Raw genomic sequence first — 19,805 nt, forward strand, 5'->3', positions numbered from 1 at the left:
TGTGTTTCAGAGTAGAACTGCACTCCATAGGGTTTTCAATAGCTATGATTATTCGGAAGTAGACTCCTAGGCTTTTCTTCTTAAGTTCCTCTGGGTGGATTTGAACTGCCCATCTTTTGGTAAGTAGCCAAATGCTTAACAGGCTGCAACCACCCAGGCAGCCATAAGGGGACTTATAACTGATCCCTGGGAAAACTGAGAGAAGAAGCCTTGCTTGTCAAAGAAGAGGAAGCAAGAGCTGGAGGGTGGGCAAAACCGTGTGCACAGGCACTGCCAGAGAAGGAAGTGTGTGTGGTAGAGGAGGGATGTTAGCACTATTATCTCTTCCTTTCAGGCAGACGTATGGTTAAACTTCATCTCGATAATTTTGTCCCCAGCAAAAAAAAAAAAAAAAAATCATTTTGTCATATGTTTCAATCTTCCCTGTTGTGAAAGATGAAAGCGCTTGGTTGTAAGGAGTCGAAATGTGGGCACAGAAGATGATAAGTGTCTCAGAAGGGGGAAGAAAGAAGGTGCTGGTGAAAAATGGGATATGAAACAATTTGGAGGTTCTATGTCCTGATTTGCAAACTTCTGTTGAAAATTTTCCCAAAATAGTCTCTTGTCCAAACACCAAAGACTATACTCAACCTGTTTCCGGACTAGATCTTTCAGATTCCCAATCATTTGCTGCGCACATGGTGAACTATGATATACTCCTAGGAAGCACCATAAGAAGCCATGGTAGCACAAAGGTTAAACACTCGGCTGCTAACCAAAAGGTTGGCAGTTTGATCCCACCCAACCACTGCAAGTGAGAAAGACTTGGTGATCTGCTCAAGTAAATATTACAGTTTAGAAAAACCTATGAGGCGGTTCTGCTCTGTCACATGGGGTCACTATGAATCAAAATCGACTCGACGGCACCCAACAACAACAAACCAAAAACCAAACCCACTGCCATTGAGTCGATTCCAACTCATAGCGACACTATAGGACAGAGTAGAACTGTTCCCTTAGGGTTTCCAAGGTTCCAATCTGCTTTATGGAAGTAGACTGCTACATCTTTCCAGTAGACCAGTTAGTGGGTTCAAACCACTGACCTTTTGGTTAGCAACAAAGTGCTTTAACCACTGCACCACCAGGGCTCCTTCAACAGCAACAGGAAGCACCATAAATAGCTGCTTCTTCAGGCCATTTCCCAGCAGATCTGGGGTATTTTCACTGAGGAAGAGGCATGTAAGTAAAACTCCTGGGGCTGTCATTTTAAGTCCTGGCTTAAATGTCACCTTCTCTTAGAATCCTTCCCTGAGCTTTATCAGGTAGAAATGTTATTCCCTCTGATGTGTTCTAGCAGCTTTCACATACTGGGCAATATTACTTTGTTTATTTTTGTTCTACTTTGCTAGACTGTGAGCTGGTCAAGGGCTGGGACCATGGGTGTTCACCTTTGCATGTCCAGTGATATGAGCAGTAATGTGGCATGGAGCATTAAGTTCTTTTTGGTTGAATATACAAGTGAATGAAGTTTATTTCTTAATTCCTATAGCACATTGATTGTTGTTGTATCCCATCGAGTTGATTCTGACTCATAGTGACTATGTATAACGGAGTAGACTGCCCCATAGGGTTTCCTAGGCTATAATCTTTACAGGAGCAGATTGCCAGGTCTTTTCTGCCATGGAGCCTCTGGTGGGTTTGAACCACCGACCTTTAGGTTAGCAGCTGAAGGCTTAACCATTGCACCACCAGGGCTCCTTATGCACGTTGGTTAGGTCCATTAATTCCTGAAGACACAGTGGGAAGACGGTGCCTGGGTAATAAATTTTCGTAATGAGAAGTATGCTAATATATATTTTAGTGTCCTTTGCTCAAGCGGAAACCCTGGTGGGGTAGTGGTTAAATGCTACGGCTGTTAACCAAGAGGTCGGCAGTTCAAATCCTCCAGGCGCTCCTTGGAAACTCTATGGGGCAGTTCTACTCTGTCCTATAGCCTTGCTATGAGTCAGAATCGACTCGATGGCAGTGGGTTTGGTTTGGGTTTTTGGTTTGCTCAAGCATATGAGCCCTGGTGACGCAGTGGTTAAAGAGCTTGGCTGCTAACTGAAAAGTCAGTGGTTTGAACCCACCAGGCGCTTTGAGGGGGAAAAATGTGGCAGTCTACTCCTTAAAGGTCACAGCCTTGGAAACCCTATGGGGCAGTTCTACTCTGTCCTATAGGGTTGTTATGAGTTGAAATCAACTTGACGGCTGTGGGTTTTGGCTCAGGCAAATGTCTTAGTTTTCAAGACATCCCGGAAAGACAAAACAGGCAATTAGAGGTACAATTTGTAGAATCTTGATGCTTATTAAAGAGTCATTTAAGATTATGTCTATAATTAAACTGAAATGCAAGAGGCCAGAACCTTCAGTGAATCTCATGTATACTCAGTTTTGATATGGTTATACTGTTAGAATGAGTACACTGGTTTAGCTTTAACCCTAATTTAGGCCTACTACTCAATCCAAAGCTGTATAGATTTGCTCAGAGAATATGCCACTGAGTTCATGCCCCTCCATGCTTTCATTGTCCCACCTTAGCTGTTACAAGAGGACTTTAAATCCTCTCTTCGACACTCAGAAGCAGCACACAGTCAGTCTAGTATGTCAGCAGAAAACGGAGTCTTTACTGTGAAAAATTTTAGCTTCCGCACTCTATCGGGAATGGGTCATAGCAAGTAGAATCCTACCTGATCCAGTTTGAGAGACTTCGTGGCAGAGAGCCATACAAACAGTGTCCAGCAGACAGGAAGAGAGAGAAAGACAACAGACATTTAAGTCAGAGATGAAGCCAGATTCCGAGACACAAAGACACACTCCTGCATGCAAACAGTGCTTCAGCCTTGGGTCTTCTTGTGAAGCTGAGTATGCCTAAAACAGGGAGACAGGCTTCCACAGGTGCAGTTGGAGAGCTTCTTGCAGAGAAATGGCTGAACTGGAACACAAGTAGAGAAGGCTCTAGAAGAGGCACATTTCTTTTTGTTCTGCTGTTTTCTCTCACTTTCTCAACTTCACTAAATGCCCTATTTTTGAGCTCTGCAAATTCCGCTAGTCTCAGGGAGGATTATTTTCCAGGAGTCTCAACATTCTTTATTTCATACTACTTCCTATTCAGTAGACTATTCAATTTTGCTGTTCATTTTAACAATAGCAAAAAAAAAAAAAAAAGAAATGAAAGAAAAAAACTCTCTTGATCTTAATCAGCAGGGAAACTTATCTGTCTAAAAAATGGCTTGTGTGTGAAGATAGTCATCAATGCCATGCGTCAACCCAGCTTAACTGCATCTGGAGCACACTGTGAGAAGAAGTCCGCCAAGTCCTGATATAAAAGTAATGTTCATCACTGGATAGCCCAGTTAATTAAAAAAATGGACACGAGAAATACGAGCAGAGCAGACTTTGCTCTCCCAAACCCACAAGAGCAGTCCAGGTAGGTACAGGCCATTATTTTTTCTATTCACAGTCGCTAAGGGGCCCAATGGAGAGATGCTAATTCATAGACTTGGACACAGACCTGTCTGGCTTAATTAATATATTGAATATAAGGAAGCCTTTTGCTATACTTTCTTTGTGAGGCAGTGGTTCTTTCTGGCTAATAGACGGGGAGGTTTTTATTCAGCTTGTGAACTGGGGATAATAGATTTTTTAATAGTTGTTGGTGTGTGCTGTAGAGTTGGACCCAACTCATAGTGACCCTATATGATGGAGTAGAACTGCTCCATAGGATTTCCTAGGCTGTAAATTTTATGGGGGCAGATCGTCAAGTCTTGTCTCCAATGGAATGGCTGGTGGGTTTGAACTGCCAACCTTTCGGTTAGCAGCAGAGTGCTTAACGATTGTGCCACCAAGTCTCCTCCTTCTAACAGTAGAGGCTCATCCTCTGGGTATGAGGCAGGGGACACCGTACTATCCATATAGATCTCTTGTCTCTCTGTCTGATGTATCTTAAAAGACAGAAGCTTTACAAGGTGGCCTGGGGCTCCTCCCTGGTTGATCTTTGTGAACCTCAAGCTGTGGGATCCTGTCCCACTGTTTAGAGATGAAATGTTGTCAGAATGAAGATTGGCCAAACCTATTGCTGTCAGGTTGATTCCAACTCATAGCCACTCTATAGAACACAGTAGAACTGCCCCATAGGGTTTCCAAGGAGTGGCTGATGGATTCAAACTGCTGACTTTTTGGTTAGCAGACAAGTTCTTAACCACCGTGCCCCTAGGGCTCCTGAAGACTGGCAGAGGTGCATAATTTAGTTTTACTTTCAATACCAAAGGTGAAGACCATATGTTAAGACTCTTCTTTTAAAGGTTTTAGAAGAGACTGAGGAGCCTGGGTGGTGCAAGTGTTTTGCACATCAGCTGCTAACCCAAGGGTTGGCGGTTCTAACCCACCCAGTGGCTCCATGGAAGAAAAGGCCTGGCAAACTGTTTCCATAAAGACTGGAGCCAAGAAAACCCTATGGAACAGTTCTACTCTGTAACACAGGGGATCACCATGAGGTGGGGCCAACTCAATGGCTGCTAACAATAACAAAAACAATACAAGAGACTGATGGCAGAACTTTTGGGAATCACTATGGGACTGAATATAATTGCAAAAAATTAAGTATTCTACAGCTTTAGAAGGAATGCTATTCTTGGTTATTCCCTTCTGAGGATGAAAATAGGAAGAGAGATCCAACTAACCCTTCAGAGTCATTCCTTTACTGTCCTCTGTACTTATGAAATTGGGTGTGTCTTTAGCAAAATACATTTAGAAACATTTATATGCTACAAGGTCTGTGACATGTATAGATAGATGTGTTTCTTTCTTTCCTTTTTTTCTTTTAACTTTTATTCAGCAAACTAAAAACCCATTGTCGTAGAGTCAATTCCGACTCATAGTAACCCTATAGGACAGAGTAGAATTGCCCCAAAGGGTTTCCAAGGAACAGCTGGTAGATTCGAACTGCTGACATTTTGGTTAGCAGCTGAGCTTTTAACCACTGAGCCACCAGGGTTCCAGCATGGATTAATGGGAAAGAACTTGGTAAGACTCTGGGTTGACAGTCAGAAGACTTAGTGTAGTGTTTGTCTTCTTTTAGTCACTGATTATATGGTGATATTGGCCAGTTACTAGGTTCCTGGGTGGCTCAACTGGTTTGCTCTTACCTACTAACCAAAAGGTTGGTGATTCAAACCCACCCAGTGGCACTGCAGAAGAAAGGCCTGGTTATCTGCTTCTGTAAAGATTACAACCAAGAAAATTCTATGGAACTCAGTTCTACGCTGTAACACATGGGGTCACCATGAGTTGGAATCAACCTGATGGCAATGGATTGTTTTGTAAAAACAAAACAAACAAAACTTACTCTTCTGTCAGTCTAGGACTTTGCACATGAAGTTAGAGAATTTTCTAATGATCGAATTTCTGTTAAACTTCTAAGTGTGTCTGAAATTGAACTCTCGGAAGTAGCTTTCCACGACAACCCCATATTGGAGAAGGCTGCCCCATCCGCACCACAACGTACATGGCTGACATTTTTGAAGAAGGAGCTGGAATTCCTGGGGGTGAGTGAGACTCCTTCAGCCTAGACTGGAGTAGGGTTGCCTTGAGGAAGGAATATTAGGTTGTGTAAGCAGACTACTGCTCTTGGGTCCATGAGGGAGTGAAAAGTCCTCTAAGAGAACATTTTAGAGCTAGATAAAGCATTGACACTAACTGAGAACTTTTGGGAAGAGAGAAGCATTTCCTCATGAAGCCTCTAAATTATGAGGGCAAGAATGGCAAATAGGATCTGTCGACTCTCGTCAGTTGCTGGTAGATTAATGTAATGTCTTACTGTGAAAGACTCAGAATCTCTGTCTTCACTTAGATGGAGAGAACAATTATGATGTCCACCATGACAACATGAATAAATGTACTGGCCATCTGTGCACTAGATAGCGCCTGTATCAACTGTCATAGTGGCCAGGGGATACTGTGAAATCTCACATTGGGATTCTTGGTGCTTAAGATTCTAAAGCAGTTTCTCATATTTGGCCTCAATTGTAAGGGAATTGATTCAATTGTGGGAAAATATATTTTTATTCTACAAAACCTATGCATTTTTCTACAGGTAACACAAATTCTGATTGGTTTGATATGCCTTTTCTTTGGAACAATTGTCTACTCCATATTCAATATTTCGGAATCCGAGGGAGAGGTTTTTTCATCATTTAAAAAAGGCTATCCATTATGGGGAGCAGTATTTGTAAGTATATATCTACAAATCGTTTCCAGAATAATACTATACAGCTTTTATGTTGTGGATTCCTAATGGTTTGTCACCAGTACTGAGATTACATACATATAACCAACAACTACATACATACGTGTGTGTGTCTGTCTGCGTCTGTATATACATGTATACATATGCACATATACATATGCATATATATACATATGTATGTATATATATAGATAGAGTGAGAGAGCTCCCTGGTGGCACAATGGTTAAGCACTCGGCCGCTAACCAAAAGTTATCAGTTGGAACCCGCCAGCAGCTCTGCTGGAGAAAAGACCTGGGGATCTGTTTCTGTGAAGATTAAAAAAAAAAAGAAAGAACCAAACCTGTTGCCATTGAGTCAATTCCGACTCATAGCAACTCTACAGGACAGAGTAGAAGTGCCCCATAGGGTTTCCAAGGAGCACCTGGTGGATTTGAACTGCCGACCTTTTGGTTAGCAGTCGTAGCTCTTAACCGCTACGTCACCAGGGTTTCACTGTAAAGACCACAGCCCAGGAAATCTTATGGGGCAGTTCTACTCTGTCATATGGCATTGCTATGAGTCAGAAGTGACTCAATGTCACACAACAACAATATATATACACATATCAAAGGATAATTACTGTAGTTTCAAAACCTAAAACCCAAAGCCATCGAGTCACTTCTGACTCACAGTGACACCATAGAGTTTCCAGGGCTGTAAATATTTATGGAAGTTGACTGACACACCTTTCTCCTGTGGGGTCACTGGTGATTTTGAACCAGCAAGTTTACTGTGGATTAAATATGTTAATATGCTTTTATCAGACGAGAAACTTAAGATTAATAAAAAATTAAATTGCCCAAGGGACATTGGGCATTTAGCCAATAGAAATTGAACCTAGAGTTTCAGAATCCAATTCTGAGAAAATATCCCTAACACTATTCATCAATAAGCTTATCTTATTGAAGGATGCAGAAGGAGATTGCAGAGGTGAGGAGAAAAAGGTTAATGGGCATTTGGTAAACTACTATGTCCTAGAAACTCTTTTAGGTACTTTTTTCAGGGTATCTCTTTTAATCATTGATTGCACTGTCTGGAAAATAGGCAGCTGAATGAAATCGCAAACATACATAGTTTTATTGAGGTATAATTGACATACAATAATTTGCACATATTTAAGATGCACAATCTGATGTTTTGACATATGTATATGCATGTGAAACCATCACTGCATCAATATTAGTAAACATATCCATCACTTCTAGAAGTTTCCTTGAGATACTTTTAATCTGTCCTCCCTCTACTGTCTGTCTTTCCCATCCCCAAGTAACGGCTGATTTGCTTTCTGCCACTATAGATTGTTGTTGGATGCCGTCGAGTGGATTCCGACTCATAGCAACACTATGTACAACAGAATGAAACACTGCCCAGTCCTGTGCCATCCTTGCAATTGTTATTATGCTTGAGTCTATCGTGGCAGCCACTGTGTCAATCCATCTGGTTGAGGATCTTCCTCTTTTTCATTGATGCTCTACTTTACCAAGCATGATGTCCTTTTCCAGGGACTGATCCTTCTTGACAACATGTCTAAAGTATGACAGACATAGTCTTACTGTCCCTGCTTCTATCTTCAAAGCAGCATTCTGGCTGGACTTCTTCCAAGACAGATTTGTTCATTCTTTTGGCAGTCCACAGTATATTCAGTATTCTTCTCCAGCGCCATAATTCAAAGGCATAAATTCTTCTTCTATCTTCCTTATTCACTGTTCAGGTTTCACGTGCATATGAGGCGGTTGAAAACACCATGGCTTGGGTCAGGCACGCCTTAGTCTTCAAGGTGACATCTTTGCTTTTTAACACTTTAAAGAGGTCTTTTGCAGCAGATTTGTCCAATGCAACGCATCTTTTGATTTCTTGACTGCTGCTTCCATGAGTGTTGGTGCCACTATGTACTAGTTTGTATTTTCTAGAGTTTTATTTGAGTGGAATTTATACAGTATGTTGTCTTTAATACTGGCTTTCTTCATTGAGCATAATTATTTTGCAATTAATCCTCATGGTTTTGTGTACCAATATTTCATTCCCAAGGACATGTTTTAACTGTAAAAATATCACATTGACTTGGCGACCTGCTACATACTTAGTGCTCAGATCACTCGTTCAAGACTTTCCTTGAATCTTTGTCGTATTTTATTTGAACGTTCTCTCTTATTGGCTTTCCATACCAAACACTTAGCTACTTAGGTGTCTGTCAACTCATCATACAAATTGAATCTTTAAGAGTTTGTGCTATTGACTTATCTTTTTAGTAAATATTTGACCATGTAGATTTGCATAATTAATATATGATATATAACAGTAAATTTTTTTTTTATATAACAGAGTCCTTGGGTGCTAAAATGGTTAACATGCACGTCTGCTAACTGAAAGGTTGGCGGTTTGAGTCCAACAAGAGGTGCCTCACAAGAAAGGCCTGACGATCTACTTTCAAAAGATCACAGCCTTTGAAAACCCTAAGAGCACAGTTCTACTGTGACACACGTGGGGTTGCCATGAGTCAGAATCGACTCAACAGTAACTGGTTTGGTTTTGTATATGAAATATATATGCATATATATATGCGCTGGAGCTGTCATGGTGCAGTGTTTAATGGCTCAGGCTGCCAACCAAAAGGTCAGCAGTTTGAATCTACCAGCCATTCCTTGGAAACCCTATGGGGCAGTTCTACTCTGTCCTATAGGGTTGCTATGAGTTGGAATCGACTCAATGGCAACAGGTTTATATAATATGCTAGACACTGGCTGTATACACGCCAAAAACACGTTTCTTGCCCAAAGGAGCTGATAGTCTAAAGCAGACTTTTGTACACACACACACACACACACACAAAAAAAAAAAATTGCAATAAAGTGAGAGTAGAGTTAGAATCATGCCCCACAGCCTTGAAGACCTTGCTACTCCAAGAGTGGCCCATGGATGGGCTGTGTCAGCAGCACCTGGGAGCCTGGGAGAATGCAGAGCCACAGGTCCCATCCAGAGGGTGAGAATGGTTGCGCAACTTGAAGAATGTAATCAACATCACTGAATTGTACACATAGAAATGGTTGAGTTGGTGTATGTTTTGCTGTGTATATTCTCAACAACAAAAACAACAACATAAATTATATATAAAAAAAGTATCTGCATTTTAACAAGACCGCCAGGTGATTCATGTGCACACTGAGATTCGAGAAGCACTCTCTTGGAAACAAAAATAAGGAAATACTGGGCTTACTGGGGCCAGCGATGGACAGCTTTACAGGGGGCCCCAAATTTTACTTAGTATTTAAAGGGTGTGGTCGAAGGGGGTATAGAGAAAAGCAGAGACTCACCGTGGCCTTTTCTTCTCCTTTTTGGACAGTTTGCTATTGCTGGATTTTTGTCACTTATACGTGAAAGGAAAAATGCAATGTATCTGGTGAGTTGCAATTCTTTGTCAATCACTGAGAAGGTAAGAAAAATGGAGTTTTCGGAGTTTTTGCTAGTGCTATGTTTTCATTTTCTATGTTATTATTGGAAACCCTGGTGGCGTAGCGGTTAAGTGCTACTGCTGCTAACCAAACAGTCGGCAGTTCGAATCCACCAGGTGCTCCTTGGCACTCGATGCACTGTTTTTGTTTTTTTATTTATTATTATTATTTGCTGTGGATGTATGATTTTTTTTTCTTTTAGTCTATTTTGTGTCAGAAGGCCTTTTGCCACAGAATTCAAATATAATAGTTAAAAACAGATGAATATATCATGTAAAAACAGTAAAGTATCATTGCCTTGTTCAAAAGTGTCCCCACAAAAGAAAGACCAGACTTGCTGGCCTGGCAGAGACTGGAGAAACCCTGAGAGTATGGCCCCTGGATACCCTTTCAGCTCAGTAATAAGGTCACTCCTGAGGTTCACCATTTAGCCAAAGACTGAACAGGCCCATGGAACAAAACAAGACTAAAGGGGTGCATCAGTCATGGGGCAGGGACTGGAAGGCAGGAGGGAACAGAAAAGCTGGTAATACAGAACCCAAGTTTGAGAAGGGTGACGCGTTTTGGGGTTTACTAACCTAATAAGGTTGGTGGTTTGAACCTGCTTAGTGGTGCCATGGAAGAAAGGCCTGGCTATATACTTCCGTAAAGATTACAGCCAAGAAAACCCTATGGAGCTGTTCTATTCTGTAACACATGGGGTTGTCACGAGTTGAAATTGACTCAGTAACAACAGGTTTGGGTCTTTTTTCTCCCTCTGTGGTTAAAACTCCCTATTGTTCTATCAAGGAGCTCTGGTGGTGCAGTGGTTAAGTGCTTGGCTGCTAACTGAAAAGTCAGTGGTTCACAAACCATTGATTGCTCTGAGGGGGAAGGATGTGGCAGTCCACTTGTGTAAAGATTTACAGCCTTGGAAAACTTATGGGGCAGTTCTACTCTGTCCTATAGTGTCACTATGAGTTGGAATCGACTCAATGGCAATAGGTGTTTAAGAGCTCGGCTACTAATCAAAAGGTCAGCAGTTTGGATCCACCAGCCTTTCCTTGAAAACCCTATGGGCAGTTCTACTCTATCCTTTAGAGTCGCTGTGAGTCAGAATCCACTGGACAGCAATGCTTTTTTAAAAATTAATATACCAAGGCTTGTACTTAGCACAAATGGTCGTTTTCATTTATTCATTCTCAGAAAAGTTTTGTTCCTGGCAAAAACAGCCATTAATTTTTAGCTAATATTTGGCACTTATTAAACAATGAGTACATAGTCAAGGTTTCCCTTTTTAACCTATATTTTGAACCAACACAGGATTGAATGGGTACATCTATCCCTGAAATATGAGTGGTTTTATTGAATACCCTGGCAGGTGCAGGGTCAGGTCTGAGCGCTCTTCTCTACCATCAGGTGGGAGGAAGACTGGGAGCAAACATCGCCAGCAGCTTGGCTGCGGGAACAGGAATTAACATTCTGATCAACAACCTAAAGGAGAGTTTGACTTATCTCTACAGCGACTGCCTGGGAGTTGAACAAGAAGACATTTGTTTTGTGGTCTCTTTTTCCATTGTAAGTATCTCTTGTGGGAAGGCTAAGATCCTGGATCTCAATCTAATTAAGAAGCCCTCTTTTCCTTTTCCATGCAAACAATAGTTTTTCACAATCTTAATCATGCAGCATAAATTTTTGTAGGTTCGTGCTATCCAGGAAGATACTAGCTACCCCTCCTCTCGCTCGCCCAGGCCAGGCTGGGCAGGGTTTTGGTTATCTGTTGTAAGCACTAACTGAATAACCATCTCCAGGTTTTCCTGAGTGTGCCACCTTGTAGGGCCTGATCATATGGGGGGTGATGATAGCAGGAGCTGCTGTAAGGCCATACTTTTGGGACATCTGATGTGTGCCCCTAATTAACTTTTAATTTTTCACTAAATTTTGGTTTTTTTTAATGTGAAATAATCTCAGACATACAGAAAGGTTGTAAAAATAGTATGAAGAATTCCCATAGAGCCTACAACTAAATTCCCCCAAATATTAATGTTTTGCCTTTGTCATTCTCTGCTTATACAATAGCCACACTACAGGTCTTAGATGGTTTCATTTATAGGTCTTATTTCTACCTCACCCATTCTCCTAACAAATTCTTCTGTTGCAAAACAATTGTTTTTTGACCCAGGATACCATCCAGGATCCCATGTGGCATTTAGTTCTTATGCTTTAATTTAGTGTTTTAGTTAAAAAAAAAAATTTTTTTTTTAATTGTTGTAAAAATATAGATAACACAGCATTTTCTAATTGCCTTTTCTTGGTGGTGGTGACTGTCCAACAGGAAATGGTTTCGATGCTCCTGCTTCTCACCCTTTTGGGGTTTTGCAGTGCTGTGTCACTTACGATCTATGGAGTTGGGGAATTACTCAAAAGAGCTAAGGTAAGTACAAAAGTGGACTGATATTAAAGCCTAATAGTAATTACAGGGTGAGGAATTTAAGTTTTAGCTTTGAAAACAAGGCCTGAATTTTTCTGGATCATTTCTTTCACCTTTCTTCTGAGAAATTGCCTCTTTTAGTAATTAGGTTTCCACATCTCTTATTAAAAAAAAAATTGTATTTTCGATGAAGGTTTAGAAAACAAACTAGTTTCTCATTAAACAATTAATACATATATTGTTTGGTGACATTCGTTGCCAACCTCATGACCTGTCAATATTTTCCCCTTCTCCATCTTGGCTTCCCCATTACCAGCTTTCCTGTCCCTTCCTGCCTTCTTGTCCTTGTCCCTGGGTTGGTGTGCCCATTTAGTCTCGTTTTGTTTTATGGGCCTGTCTAATCTTTGGCTGAAGGGTGAGCCTCAGAAGTGACTTCATTACTGTGTTATAAGGGTGTCTGGCGCCGTAGTCTCAGGGTTTCTCCAGTCTCTGTCAAACCAATAAGTCTGGCCTTCTTTTTTTTTTTTTTTTTTTGTGAATTAGACTTTTATTCTACATTTCCACATCTCACATCTTAAACCACATTTTACACCCACAAGTAGCACAGATCTCTAAACTAAAACCCAAAACCGAACCACTTGCTGTCATGCTGACTTCAACTCACAGCGACCCCATGTGTGTCAGAGTAGAACTCTGCTCCATACGGTTACAATTGCTGATTTTTCAGAAGCTGATGGCCAGGCCTTTATTCTGAGGCACTTCTGGGTGGACTTGAACCCCTAAACTTTTGGTTAACAGCCATGCATTAACTGCTTCACCACCCAGGAGAAATGTCTCCTCCCACTGATTCATAAGAATTAGAACATTCTGATTCACAGTGAAGGATCCAGAAAGCTAAGGTCTTTGTTTAAGGAACAATTGGCAAAATTTGTATTTTCTCTCCACAACCTGCTGGTTTTACATTAAGATTTATTCCCCAGATAGCAGTTTTTTTTTTTTTTTTTTTTTTTGCTGTTTCTATTTATCTAAATATACTCCCTCCCCTTTTTGGTTACTATACCAGTTGTTGTAAGGTAGTGTTGAGTTGATTTTGACTCATAGCAACCCCAAATGACAGAGTAGAACTGTCCCTAGGGTTTTCTAGGCTGTAATCTTTATGGTAGCAGATCACCAGGTCTCTCTTCCATGGAGCTGCTGGGTGGATTCTAACTGCCAACCTTTCAGTTAGCAACGAGCGCTTAACCATTGCACAACCAGGGCTCCTCTAACTCATGACTACCACCTGCATTTCTACTTGCCTTCCCTACCCATTCCACCTTTGATGTGTGAAAAGAATCACCTTGATTTGTCTTTTCCTTCAGACTTCCCTTTTCCTTTAAATCAAGCACACATGTTTTCTAGACTTGTTATTGCTGACGAGAACAGAAAAAGGCAGAGCCTCATTCACCGATTCAATGAAGATTTACCAAACGCCAACTGCATGGCAAAAATACTGCTCGAGAACTGTTTACAAAGAGTTTAAAAGTGAGCACTCAGAGTTTTCAGAAGAGAGGGAAGACAAATAACTAACGAGAACAATAGAATATAAGACAGGAGGGGATTAGAGTAGAACCAACCTATAAATTGAGTCCTGAAGCAGAAGTAAAGCTTAGGGGACTATGAGAGGGAAAAAGTGGAAAGCTGAGGTATGCAGTGGAGTAAAAAATACAGATGATCATAGCAATTAGAAGAAATTAACAAATACCACTGAGTTAAGTTTATAGAAAATTTACCAAGTTTTATAACAGGATTAACTTTTTTAGATCATTCTGGATAGCTCTCTGCTGTGACACCTCATTCCTAAAGGAGATGTTTAACATTTCATCCTTCTGGTTTCTCAAAGACTCCTTGCTTTATCAAGGAAATTTCAAATGCAGTAACCTCTTATCAGATGGGTTACATAGATAAGGGACAGAAAACCTAAAGGAGGAAGACTGTAAAAAGAGGAATATTTTTTTTTTTTTTTTAACCTAAGTGACTCAGGACTTCCCAGTTCCATCGTGGAGTAGAGGTATCGTTTCCCCTCTAGGTTCATACCAGTCAAAGGGAGCATCTGGTATGCTTTCTTCTCCATTTTGTTGTGTGCCATCCGGTCAATTCCCACTCACAGAGACCTTATAGAACAGAGTAGAACTGCCCCAGAGAGTTTTCAAGGCTGTAATCTTTATGGAAGCAGACTGCCACATTTTTCTCCCATGGAGTGGCTGGTGGATTCAAACCACCAATCTTTTGATTAGTAGCCAAGCGCTTACCCACTGCACCACCTACTTCTTCTGCATAAAAACCAAAACCAAACCAAACCCACTGCTGTTGAGTTGATTCTGACTCATAGTGACCCTATAGGACAGAGTGAAACTGCCCTACAGAGTTTCCAAGGAGCGGCTGGTGGATTTGAACTGCCAACCTGCTTAACCACTGTGCCACCGGGGCCCCAATTATGCTTGGATAGTATCGCATCCAAAGGTACTATAAGCATTACAGCAAGATTTGTGATGCATTAAAAAAACAGTAGAATGACATTTAGGTTTTCTAATGCAAGCTCTACGAAATTGCCGTCAAAATTCTGACTTTATGATATTGAATCTAGAATATGACAACTACTGCTCTAGTCCTGTTGACCACATTTAAAAGTGAGTATGATGGATTTTCGAATCCGCCAGGCGCTCCTTGGAAACTATATGGGGCAGTTCTACTCTGTCCTGTAGGGTCGCTATGAGTCTGAATCGACTTGACAGAACTGGTTTTTTTTTTTTTTTTTTTTTTTTATGATGGATTTGGTGCCAGTTCTCATAGAGTTTTCAGAAGAGAGAGGAAGCACATAACCAAGTGATAACAACACAATGTGCTGCAACTAAAACATTATTCTTTACTTCCTCTACTTATGAGTAGATGGATTTGGTTTTGTTGGAGACAGAGGCAATAATTAGCATGTAATGTGGAAAGTATGAGATTCAGAAACACACATACACACACAAATGAGATAAGCCTCTTGACAGGTCTTCTGGTAATGGAAAATTCTTGCTGACTGACACTGAATGATTTTTTTTTTCCCTTGTCAGGTTCCAGAAGATGGTCTTTATGAAGAATTAAACATATACGCCCCAATTTACAGTGAGCTGGAAGACCCAGAAGAAATGTCTCCTCCCACTGATTCATAAGAATTAGAACATTCTGATTCACAGTGAAGGATGCAGAAAGCTAAGGTCTTTGTTTAAGGAACAGTTGGCAAAATTTGTGTTTTCTCCTCAATCTGCTGGTTTTACATTATGATTTATTCCCCAGATGGCAGTATTTTGTTTTTGCTGTTTTTGTTTATCTAAATACACTCCCTCCCCTCTTTGGTTACTACACCAGTTACCGTTGAGTCAATTCTGACTCGTAGCGACCCTATGTGTGTCAGAGTAGAACTGTGCTCCACAGGGTTTTCAATGGCTGATTTTCTGGAAGTAAATTGCCAGGCTTTTCTTCTGAGTTTGGTTACTACATACCCCCTTTTCTCTTGTTTTCTATTGCCAGGTCTCACTCATCCCTCCTGGGAAGTTAACTTGTAAAATCTAAGCATGTATTGTGTACCTATAACTGTTCAAAGAGAGAAAACAAGGAAAGATTGGGTTAAACTTTGACAAATTAATAAAATTTTGTTCTTAGTTCTTTTTAGAATTTATAATAGCAACAGATGTACATGATACATGTCCCTACTAGACTGTATGCTCCTTGAGGGCGAGGTCCATTCAGCAGATATTTAGGAATAGCTGGTTAAGTGCTTGAGATTGTCCACACCTGTCTCCTTCACATTGCGTAGCTGAGTATTTCACACATAGTGCGGGCTCAATATGTATTTGTGGAGTGGACGGATGAAGATTTAGGAAGGTATACTACCAGGTCTACCAGGTCAGGTCAGAGGTAGACTGAAAAAGGAGAAAGAAAAGATAGTGAAGTGAATTTGAAGGTAACAACGAGGACAAATTAGGTGTTATTAGGAACAGGATTAGGAGATAGTCAAATGTAGGTTTGCATAAAGGTTCTGCAGGTGTGTATTGAATAATTTTGGTGGGTCAGTAGCAGGCTTGCAACGAATGCTTCTTGTATTTGATCTTATTACATGGAGACAAGCAACATGGTACATCAGAAAGATCATGGAATTTATAAAAGGCAGGGAGTCTGAATTCAACCCCAGCCCTGCTGTTTATTAGCTGAGTGAGTTCTGGCAAATCATTTAATCTGTTACTTAATTTGGGTTTCTTTATTTGTAAAGTTATTAGGGATAATTTCCCTGCCAGTATTTAAGGTCTTTTTTGGGAAAACACACATACATACGCACTCACATACTGTAAGTTGAAAGGGCTCTGAAAAAGGAAGGGATTATTGTGTAAAGTACATAATTTGCATGTACAGGAAACAATCTTCAAACATAACTATTACCTAATTGTACAAATTTTTAATCCATTTTATTCTAACTTTAAAGTTACCCGTTCTTTAATCTGTCTTCAAGTTTCTCTTTCGTATGCTTGGTGATTAGTCATTTTACATCAGCATTGTTTGAACTGTTCTGTCTTCTCTTCCATGCTTGCTTGAGTTCTTTCCTTATTAAATGCCTGTCATAAATGCCACCTCATTCTTTAAGCTTTTCTGGTCCAGATTGTTCCTCTCTAGATGATGAGATTTTTCAAACTAAATAATACAGTATGTGTGTATGTTATGTATATAATGCACACATACCCATGTATACACACTCACACATACATATATATGTATTGCTTACACTATGTATAATTTTTTGTATGCCAATATTTCACCCACCAATGATAATACATTTTTGCAAAGACACCAACAAAGTATCACAAAAATCCATGCATCACCTGATTTTGTGACACTCTGTTGGCGTCACAAAACATTGCCAGACACTGCATTGTTCAGTAATGTTTGCAGATTGATGAGTAGCTTATGGGGAGGTTATTAAGTTAGTCAATATCCAATGAGGTGGACTGGTAAACACAAACAGACTGTAAATGGACGGATCCTTTACTGTGGCACTTGGATTAAAATGAGAATAAATTGATGAAGACCTGAGCTAAAATGAAGTCAGTGGGAATGAACAGAAATGGTCAGATCTAAAAGGTAAAGAGAAAGAATAAATGGTAACTCTTGTTAACAAGTTGAACTAAAGGTTAAAGTTAGACAAACAATTGGTTGATAAATACATTAAGTTCATGATCAAAGGGGGAACACTTGGTAATGTGGAAAAAATGATAGGAATTCAGAATTACAGATTGGTGAGGGAGAGGTACAGATAGACCTAAATTAAGCTCAATTTTAGACTTTGATTTTAAGGAAACTAAAGAGATATTCAGTTGGAGAGGGCCTGAATACGTCAATTATAGAGCTCTGATAAAGAAGAAATTGGTGATACAGGTTTAGCTTCATTATAAGACAGATTGTTACTAAATGAAGCAGATTAACATGCCAAAAGGATTATTTTAAATAGGGGGGAAAGCCAAGCTAACCTTCACATGACCGTAGTTACAGGGAAAAATGAAGAAAAAATCTAGGGTAGGAGATAAGAGAATTAATCAGAAAAGTGCCTTGTGCATATAGTGGATAGCCCAAAGTAGAGAGAGTTTCAACAAAGAGAGAATAATTAGCTATCAAATATTATAGAAACAGTATCTGTTGGCTTGAGCATGAGAAAAGTCCACAGTGATAAATCAGCTCCAGGACGGACATGGAGATGGGGTAGAGAAATGGCAATGAGCTAATAAATGCAAAAGTGAAGAGGAATTCAATACAGGGGCATGACAATGAACAAATGACTATGATATTTGCAGAAGCATCGGCAGAGAATGGGGGCATATGTGGTGCGAGGAATAAGATAATGAAGAGAAAGCAGTGAAGAAAAATTAGGCTAAGGACAATGATTTCGCTCCTGTTGAAATTTTTGTTTTTAAGAAAAGGAAATATAGTAGAGTAGTTGCTTAAACCTATTGCTGTTGAGTCAATTCGGGCTCATAGCGACCCTGAAGGACAGAGTAGAACTGCCCCATAGGGTTTCCAAAGAACAACTGGTGGATTCGAACTGCCAGCCTTTCGGTTAGCAGCCAAACTCTTAAACCACTGCATCACCAGGGCTCCAGCAGTGGGCTAAAAGTTTTAACCTAAATCAAAGAGCCCTCTGATGGGCATGATGATTCAGTTTGGGGGTATTAGTCACAATCAGTTAACACACTAATTAGTTATATTTTATGTACAGAGAATGCCAAAAATCAAAAGTGACAGGTAGAGGTTAATTTCCTTAAATTCTGAAAGTGACAACAACCCCATACCAAGTGACTAAGTGACTTGGTATGCTTTAACCTTAGTATCTCAGGTTTTCTATTTTCATTTTTTCAAATAAAATTTTGCTTCTGAAAACTTGACTGCAGAATAAATAACAAATCCTTTCAGTGTGGAGCTCCTAAGCTGAATCTAGATTCCTGAGCAGGTATTAATCACATCACTTCCATTACATACATACTCTTGCCCAAACTGCTAAGCCTGGTCTACCAAGACCTCTGAAATGGATCCAGTGTAGCTTTAAAACTGTATAATAGGTACCACCCTCTTTCTCCCACTCAAGGTTGACTGGGTATTTCCTTCATATATCACAAACATTTTTGACTCAAAATAATGCTGATAGCTGCCCACCCCGTGTGCCTTTTATCACATGCCCGCCTCGGGCATACACAGAGTACTCACCTGGTTTGCGTTTCACAGTTTCATTGGCCCCAATTTATCTTTCCGAATTTCAACTTTCATGTCACCTTCTCCTTGAAATCCGCCTAGCATATACCTATTCACCCAGGCTTAATTTCTTGTTCCATAACCACTTTACCTACTGATGCAATATACTATCCTTTACTGTTAGTGTTCTTGTGAACTCCTTGGAGTGTCCTCAATCAGTAGTATCTGTGCAATAAATTGGAATAATTTAATTTGACTTCTTGTCTGTGTTTGTATATAAGGGTGGGGGACTGAACAAGGAAAAGGGAGAATGAAAGCAAAAATTTAATAATTCCAAGAATCAAGAATAGTTTCTGGTGCCCTCCTTTTTATCAACCACACCATTACTGTGTAATTAACCTTATTCAAAAAACTTCACACATGAAACATTACAGTTGATATTTGAGGAAGTTAAAAAATAGAGTCCTTTCTTCTTCCAGGTACTTTTGACCTAAAGAAGATATCAAATAGGACAATCTATAAACAATTCCATAGAGAGAAAGCAGACTGCCCTTGATGATAAATGATGGATAAAGTTGACAGAAAATGGGATCGTGAGCCACACCATAAGTAAATGCTGACTCTAATTTTATTTTCTTGGTGAACTTGGGAAAGTTTTTCCCTTGTGGACCTCAGGTTTTCCAGCTAAAAATGAGCAGCTTGGGACAAAAGATTTCCAGTTGATCTTCCTGTTTCCATATGATGCGATTTTAGATATTTAGGAATTTTGGTAATCACAATTATTAAGTTTATGGTTGTGACATCAACAGTAATCTGCTGCTTGATTTGAAGGCACATATTTTCAAAGACATTGCCCCGCACTTTGATAAAGAGCCGTGTAGTCTA

At 40.1% G+C, this 19,805-nt stretch overlaps 1 protein-coding gene across 3 annotated transcripts; it reads left to right on the top strand.

Annotated features, from left to right (window-relative positions):
- The first annotated feature begins 1,166 nt into the window (after positions 1 to 1,166).
- Positions 1,167 to 19,176, top strand: MS4A2 (membrane spanning 4-domains A2). 3 transcript variants are annotated; one of them, XM_049892090.1, is made up of 8 exons: positions 1,167 to 1,218; positions 3,223 to 3,448; positions 5,441 to 5,564; positions 6,113 to 6,247; positions 9,646 to 9,702; positions 11,153 to 11,311; positions 12,069 to 12,167; positions 15,263 to 19,176. In XM_049892090.1, the coding sequence occupies exons 2-8, from the start codon at positions 3,387 to 3,389 to the stop codon at positions 15,359 to 15,361; spliced, it is 735 nt and encodes a 244-aa protein (XP_049748047.1). In that variant the 5' UTR covers positions 1,167 to 1,218; positions 3,223 to 3,386; the 3' UTR covers positions 15,362 to 19,176. The 3 variants fall into 3 exon arrangements, with proteins under 3 accessions (XP_049748047.1, XP_049748049.1, XP_049748048.1); XM_049892092.1 differs by having other exon boundaries at positions 1,193 to 1,218; positions 3,226 to 3,448; XM_049892091.1 differs by lacking the exon at positions 1,167 to 1,218 and adding an exon at positions 2,275 to 2,300.
- The last annotated feature ends 629 nt before the right edge of the window (positions 19,177 to 19,805 follow it).

This window comes from Elephas maximus, chromosome 7 (genome assembly GCF_024166365.1).
Source record: "Elephas maximus indicus isolate mEleMax1 chromosome 7, mEleMax1 primary haplotype, whole genome shotgun sequence".
Lineage (NCBI taxonomy): Eukaryota > Metazoa > Chordata > Mammalia > Proboscidea > Elephantidae > Elephas > Elephas maximus.

Excerpts from the sequence above, each read along its gene's own strand:
- MS4A2 (XM_049892090.1), top strand. The coding sequence starts at position 3,387 with ATGGACACGAGAAATACGAGCAGAGCAGACTTTGCTCTCCCAAACCCA. Across the intron at positions 3,449-5,440 it reads AACCCACAAGAGCAGTCCAG|TGTGTCTGAAATTGAACTCT; the intron begins GTAGGTACAGGC and ends TAAACTTCTAAG. Across the intron at positions 5,565-6,112 it reads AGGAGCTGGAATTCCTGGGG|GTAACACAAATTCTGATTGG; the intron begins GTGAGTGAGACT and ends ATTTTTCTACAG.